The sequence below is a fragment of the Platichthys flesus genome, chromosome 7 (genome assembly GCF_949316205.1).
Source record: "Platichthys flesus chromosome 7, fPlaFle2.1, whole genome shotgun sequence".
In the NCBI taxonomy this organism is placed as follows: Eukaryota; Metazoa; Chordata; class Actinopteri; order Pleuronectiformes; family Pleuronectidae; genus Platichthys; species Platichthys flesus.
Genome location: NC_084951.1, coordinates 25,361,398 through 25,369,070, shown reverse-complemented (window position 1 = coordinate 25,369,070; position 7,673 = coordinate 25,361,398). Strand labels below are relative to the sequence as shown.

The 7,673-nt window shown below is 40.2% G+C and overlaps 1 protein-coding gene across 2 annotated transcripts; it reads left to right on the top strand.

The window, feature by feature from the left end:
• The first annotated feature begins 699 nt into the window (after positions 1-699).
• cd40 (CD40 molecule, TNF receptor superfamily member 5) lies at positions 700-6,044 on the top strand. Of its 2 annotated transcripts, none has more exons than XM_062392665.1 (9): positions 700-835; positions 1,375-1,456; positions 2,637-2,759; positions 2,840-2,986; positions 3,271-3,364; positions 4,083-4,141; positions 4,678-4,773; positions 4,881-4,903; positions 5,446-6,044. In XM_062392665.1, the coding sequence occupies exons 1-9, from the start codon at positions 770-772 to the stop codon at positions 5,722-5,724; spliced, it is 969 nt and encodes a 322-aa protein (XP_062248649.1). In that variant the 5' UTR covers positions 700-769; the 3' UTR covers positions 5,725-6,044. The 2 variants fall into 2 exon arrangements, with proteins under 2 accessions (XP_062248649.1, XP_062248648.1); XM_062392664.1 differs by having other exon boundaries at positions 4,878-4,903.
• Positions 6,045-7,673: the final 1,629 nt, after the last annotated feature.

Below are 7,673 nucleotides of genomic sequence, written 5' to 3'. Positions count from 1 at the left end.
ATAATAATAAAAATCTATTTTGCTTTTGATACATTAGGTAAATTTCTACACTTAAAAATATATTATTATAAATATTTCAAACACGATAGTTGTGGTTTCTTTCACCTAAACTTGCCTGATCTTAGGAATTCATTCATATTAATTTCATTCACAGGAGCCTTAAAATAAACTATTTTCAAAGGTAATACCACTGTGGTATTTTATTATATTTTAATTTATCATTTTATTTTATTTGAACTTTTACTACTTTAGCTTGTTTTAAATGTTGATGTTATCATGTTTACTTATATTAACTCTCTAAAGCTCTCTAACTCCTTTATTCCACCTTATTAACTCTTTAATTGAGCTTGAAATGTGTTTTAAACTTTGCTTTCTTTCATTTTAAATGGAAAATTTACATTCATTTATATTTAATGTTGTGTTGTTTTAAACGCCCCTGCACCTCTGTGTGTGAAATGTGACTTTATAAACAACACAACTGTGAGTTGAACTGAATGAACCACGTGTGTAACTCTGCTCTCCGGAGTCGTGTTGTGTGATATAAACGTTGTTTTGTGTACTTTGGGATTTTTAGTGGCCACAAGCTCTCAGCTTCATGGTGGGAGTTACAGGAAATGGTCAAGTTAGAATAAGTATAGTAAAAAAACCAGGAGCACAGTGGGCGGGGGGGTGGGGGGGATTCCCTGAGTCCAGCTCCTCCCTCTCACCAGTAAAAGCAGAAGAAGGTGAAGCAGCAGCAACACACTGACACTGTCTGAGCAACACAACGATGCGACAAACCAGCAACATGCGTCTCTTCGTGGTACTGGTGGTGATGGTGTTCGAGCAGCTGATGGTGAGTAAACTGGTGGATTCTGTTTTTAAACTGCTTATTGTGACGTGTGATCACTGTCCTTAGATCAGATTCTATCACATGTGCTGTAAACGTGTACGTGTATGCGAGTTTTGCTTTTATTGTATATCTACATCAACATATTGTGTTTGTGTGTCACTCCCACGGTGTTTCTGCTCGTTCCTGTGTTCGAAGTGTTCGTGTTACTGCACAGTCACGGTTAGCTTCACTTTCACTTTCACTTTCCAGCCTGATACTGGGAACTGGAGCTGGTTGACACGAGCGCGCGTGCGTTTTGCTGAAAAGAAGCAACAACGTTAAAAGATAAATACATTTTAGAGCAGAAATGTCAGAGAGACTCGCTGAGTTCGATTCCCCCCCTCGAGTTGACAGTTGGTTAAAAGTTTGGGACTTTCCACTCACTCACTGTTTTCTCTGAGGAAGTGAACCAACTGTGCACAGAGAGAAACTCCCCCCCACAAACTGAAGTACAGTTCAGTTCAGTTGTGGTTTCATGTCGCTTTGTGCTTGTTGTTTTGCAGGTGCTGACCTCTGCCCAGTCCCGGTGTGACCCCCTGACCCAGTATGACCACGCCGGCCAGTGCTGCACTAGGTGTCCTCCAGGTAAAGTCACTCACACCTTGAGGAGAGAGGCAGCAGTTTAATTTGTAAAACAGAGCTGTGAACTGGATTATATATGACTCTTCTTAGAGGAAACACATGAATCCTGGTTTCAATATTAGATTTGTTGTAAAATTTCTAAAAGCAAATGTAAATTCAACACAAAATCTGCAGTTTTAACACATCTGAGGGAAACTACTCTGCCTTACCAGCATCAAGGATGATCTTAACCTTAAGTGGATCAGACGATAACACAGAGAATATGATTCCTTGATGTTTATCTGTCTACGGAAGCAAATCGCTCTGTTCGTCTGAATCTTACATTTATCTTTGTGTCAATCTATAAAATTCCATTATTCTAAACAAGCATCGAATGAACATCACATTTCAGGAACACTTTCACCATTGATGCCAAAAAACTTTCTTTTGCTTTTGATTTTCATCCTTGTTTTCTTTTCATTCCGTGGTTTCACTTTCAGTCACAAACAACAAACAACAAACAACAAACACAGTAATTTATCACATGAGAGGATTGATGCTGTCTCACAAACAATTAGTTTATAGATTATATCATCAAAAACAAATACATTGTGATGACAAAAAAACAACACTTTAAGAAATCTGTTCTAGTACAGTTTTATAACAAAATAAAATATCCTTAAAATTCTTTTATGTCTGTGAAGCACATGTTTTTTGAAACATGCTCTATAAATAAAGTTAAACCTTTATATCTCATAAATAACAGATCTTATTATCTTTTGGCTTGTCCACTTCTGGCTGGACTTTTTGATGACCACTGTTTAATTTGCCTTTCGACATTTAATGACTAATTATCACTTTATAGAAACATGTAAAGGATATGACTGAACCATTAAAATAATTGTTAACATACTTTATAACCTCGTGCTAAACCACAATCGGTCGATTTTACTCTGCTTGAACAGCTCAGACAGACCAGATGTGATGTTTTGATAAATGTTGGAGGTTGTTCACTCCGAGCAGAATCAGGTCAGCTGCTCTGTTTCCGCTGCAGCTCTGAGTTTTATGAGACAAACGTGATCATTTAGAAGAAGAAGACCTGTAACTTGGCAGGAAGGGTTTATCCTCCAGAATGTCAAACTATTGCTTTTCATCTTCCCGTCACACGTTTGCAAACACTGGAGCGTCTCACTGTGTGTTTCAGGAACCAAGATGTCGAGTCAGAGCTCGTGTTCCAATCCTCAGTGCACAGAGTGTGGACCCCATGAATATCAGGATCAATACACCACAGAGTCCCAGTGTAAAGTTCAGCCGTACTGCGACCCGAGTAAGACCGCACAACACAACACAAACCTGCTGCAGTCACAACATCCAGGGACCCTTGTTCAGTGTTTGTTCCTCTTGCAGATAAAAACATGGAGGATTCCCAGCCAGCGAGCAAGAAGAAGCTAAGCACCTGCAGCTGCCTGATGGGGTTCCACTGCTCCAGTGGCGAGTGTGTTACCTGTGTGCCGCACACAACCTGCAAACCAGGACAACACGCCAAGTCCATAGGTGAGACTTCATCGTACAACTCCTGGAGACGTGCGTGTGATTGGGTCGGAGCTTCCTCTGGAGTTTCTCTTTTTATATATTTAAGAACCCAGCAGCAGAAACATCTCTGGAGGAACATGTTTCTGTTTACGTCTTCTTCACCATCTTCTAGATATTTGCCTTCTTTTTGCTTTTTCATCCGATTAATGAGACGCTCCAGAGAACGCCCCTCTGGAGGGTTTCAGGAGCTTTGTGAGGAAATTATCAGATGTGTTTTTGAATGTTTGCTGCTGCTCGGCTTTCAGGAAACCACAGCCGGGACACCGTGTGTGAGAGCTGCCCCGAAGGCTCATTCTCCACTAGCACCTCGTGGAACAGTGTGTGTGCGAAGTGGACAGAGTGAGTGACACACTCACACAGACACGAAACACACAAAGATAGATAGATAGATAGATGGATACTTTATTAATCCCGAGGGAAATTCAGAACAAATGAACACACAACTACTTATAGAGTGGAATAGAGTAATAGAGTGCAATTTGAGAACTTTAAACTTTAAGAAATCCTAAATACTTATGATTACATGTTATTGCCAAGAATGGATATTGCACTTATAAATAATCTCAATATAGATGGTAAATATGTCAACGAGTCATATTTATTAATGGGTAGACTGAAGAGGAAAAAACGGTTCTCAAATGTATTCTTTTGACTCTTGATGCTCCTGTAGCGCCCACTAGAGGACATAAAAGTGAACATCCTGTGATTTCCCTGTGAGCTGCAGATGTCGTCCAGAGAGTTTTTTATTTACATGAAGGAGAAATTAGTTTTTCACAGTTTTAATTTGTGATGGGATCCTCCATTCTCCAGTTTGCCAGTCAAGGGTAAAGCAGATTGACGTCTGTGTTAGACGAGTGGATTGGAACTTCTCTCATTTGCTTAAATGATACATAGAGAATACACATCTAGAAATTCACCACATCTGGCACAAGCGTTCCCACCGATTGTTGTGTTACATGCTCACCAACACAAAACACTTTCTTTAATTTTCACACAAGAGAAAAAAACTACACAGGAATTCTCCTTTTAACTGTGTGATCTCTGTTTTGTTTTGCAGATGTACGAGTGGATACCAGGTCCGGGAGAAGGGAACCCACGTGTCTGACATCGTTTGTGGTGAGTTGTGTGCAGGAAGTCGAACTCTCTCTCTCGTGTGTGTCTGTGACAGCGCCTGCAGCCGCGTGGTTAGAGGTTTGTGCGTCTGACTCAGAACGAAACCTCCAGGGATACGAAACCACGTTTGGTTTGTGGTTTTCTAACTGTGGGTTTGACTCAGTTCACCTGCACACAATTTACACTTGATCTGGGTTTGTGTAGGAATCAGAGAGCGCAGACTGAAAATCCTCCAACGACAAATGATAATGATAAATTAAAGTTTTTAAATGAGTATTTAAACATATAGTTTTTTTTTCAATTTAGTTGTAATTTGTAGGTTTGAGTCCAGGAGGATGTGTCATTTGATAAACACCCTAAAACTGTCCGGTGGCACATTTAAACATTTATAAAGATATATGTATATATATATTTTCCTGAAGTATTCCTTCAAGTGGCTACACTGAACATGGTTATGTTGTGGTTTTGTTTTCACAGTAACTTAATGTCTTGTATTGTATTTTTTATTAATTCATTTCTCACTGTTTCTGTTCTTGCAGAGAAAACTCCGCGGCACCAGGGAGGTCTGATTGCGGCTGCTGTTGTTTTTGGAAGTGCATTGTTTGTGTTTTTACTTGCGTGTTTTCTATGCAGAGGTACGTTGGGCTGGAACTCTTATATCATATTTAATGAATTCACGTTGTCAGTAACTCACCTCATGTTCTCATGTTCTCTCTCTTTTCTTTTGTGTCGGTTAAAGCAGGAGACACGAAACAACGGGCAAAGGTAAATCTGATTCTCTGTCTTCATTTGGTTGGCTCGTGTATAATATATAATTAACAGGGTAGTGCAGTTTACTGAGAGGGATATATGCTGCATATTGTATTGTTACTTTCCCAAGTTATTCATGTCCTTCAATTTGATGCCACTTTTGTATCTCTATGCTTTTTGAAGAAGCCAGGCCTGTGGGTGGACACAGTTTCATGCAGTTAAACTTGCTACTTCCTCTAAAGACCACAAACTATAAACACGTTTTACCACCTATTTATTAACCCCTTTTTTAATTCAACAACACCAGAGAAACTGTTTCCCCCTGTTTCAAGTCTGTTAAGCTATGAAAATCTAAAACCTGGCTTTGTATTTCTCTCATATTTGGACGTATGGACCTTAACGTGGTCACTTAGGTAAACAAAAAAGGAAATATGTTTGTTAGAAATGTCAAACTGTTCCTTTAAATGAACTTTAACTGAGGTTTCGTCCACGTTTACTACATCTACGCTTGAAAAATGCATCAACTCACATCACGTATCTCTCTCTCGCTCTGGTAGGGCTGTTTGGAATCGTGCCGCGGGGACCGGGAGAAGCTACCGAGGGCACCCAGCCCGATGTTATTCACTCAGGTCGACGAGACTGAGAGCGATCCTGAGCCGCGGCTGTCCCAGGAGGACGAAGACATGAAGATGCCAGAGGAGAACCTGGAGGAGGAGAGGGAGGAGCTGCTGTCGGAGGGCGTCCTCAGTGAGAACGGACAGTTTGTGACACAGGAGAGAGGGAAAGACTCGATCCAGCCCCAGCAGGAGACACAAGTGCAGACGAGCATGGACTGAAAATCCTCTTTCTGAACTGTATGTAGATGGGAATGTAAAACGTTACGTCTCATATTTCACTTGCACTTAATTCTCCTCCTGTAAATATATACATATAAATATCACATGGTGTCAGTTATAGAATTGAAACCTCTGCAGTAGTGTAGAGGATATTAGAGTGTTGCATGCTACGGGACTTTAATGTATTGTTTTTTAGGGGTTTTGTAATTTATGGGCTGTTTTACATTTTGTATTTTAGTTTGTACGTGTGTTCTCTCCCTCTTGTGTATTATAATGTGTTTCCAGCTATAAAAGTGTCAATAATAAAGTGTATAATGGCGGCTGTTCCCTCCTCTGCTTTGTGTACCACATAAACATCTGCCGTGTTTGTCTACGTCTGAACTGTGAAATTTAAATTTCCGAGTTATCTTTTACGTCTCAAACTTTAAACTGATATTGTTTCAACTTTGGGAAATTAGCACCAAAATTGGCCCAATTGATTTCCATCAGATTTGTTTTAAAACAGGGACCAACTGTTAATTTGATGATTAGACAGATAAAATACATAATTTACAAAAGGTGAATTCTTGTGTTTGCATTGTGAGATGATGCAAAACTTGATGTGATGTGATTTAAAAGCTTCTGCGTTCAAATCTATTCCATTAAATTATTATAAATCTATTCTATTTTATTAAAGGGGGTGTTTAAACTGGCTGCTATTGGTCAATCCGTCAGTTCCCATGAAGCTTTGGGGCGATGAAAGCAGGAAGTGTAATGTTGCCCCTAAACTTCACCCTAGTTTGTATCCATTGTAGAAAAGTGGCACAAAAAGTCAGCCGAATTAATCACAAGCATTTGCTCTTACATTCCCCCCCACAAAGTTCTCATAATATTGTCGTTGGATTAGTAAAATACCGAATACAACTTAAAAACACAAGAATTCTCGGGCAAATTCCGGATTTGCCGGAGCGTCTTTTTCCCTCTACGTTCCAAGACGATTTACGGACTTTTATTCACGCAGGACATCGAGACTGTGAAAGTGTAAGTGACACTGAATCTAAAACTATGTGAATCATGTGTGTGTATGTGTTTAAAACGCGAGGGACAGAGTTTATGAGTCGTTGAACTTCCTCCCTTGAGCTGTGTTTGGGTTAATGGACCAAACCTCTATCACTATTCCCGCTGTTTTTATCGCACATGTGTTTTTTTTATCTTCACTTCTCCAATTTAAGCTGGAATCCAATACGAATGAGTGGAATAAACTGTGTAGTTGCTCTCGATGTCCTGCAGGGGTCGCTGCAGCCTCGCATTAACCTGACCCCTGACACTGGAGACATGAGGAGATTTATCAGGCCTCATTTTTACAGTTTCACTCCTCTTTATTCTTTTGTGGCCTGATCTTCTGTTTGTTGTGAGGAAACTAAATCTTCTCTGTGTGTTTTTTCTGTTTGAAGGGATTTGCATGGAGAAGGTTTTGGCCGGAGGACAACGGCTCTGCAGGGCCTGCTTCTCCCGGGAGCCCCCTCATTATCCCCGGATTAATGGAGGTACGGCCCTTTTGAATTTACATGGGAACAACCTGGGTGACTGATGGAGAGGAATCCCTTTGATTACCGCTAAACATCACTAACACCCTGACAGGTCTAATCCGTACCTGTGGAGAGGAACACCTCACTTCAGTTTGCACTCACACAGGATTTAAAACTTTTCTTTTCCCTAAGTTTAATGTCAAGGATCACTCAGCTCAAAATAAACCCCCCCGCAGTTCCTGAACCCGAACCAGAAAGTCAAAAAGGAAGAGAGAAAATCAGGCCACATAATATTGTTGATACAAAACCCTGAAAAGATGATAAATGTTAAGATTTATGCTTTTACATTTGGTGTTTATGGTGAATTTAGTGAATAATGCCCGGATGTGTCGGGTTTGCAGATGTTAGTTTGCATCTGGAACCTTAAACTCACACCAGGAT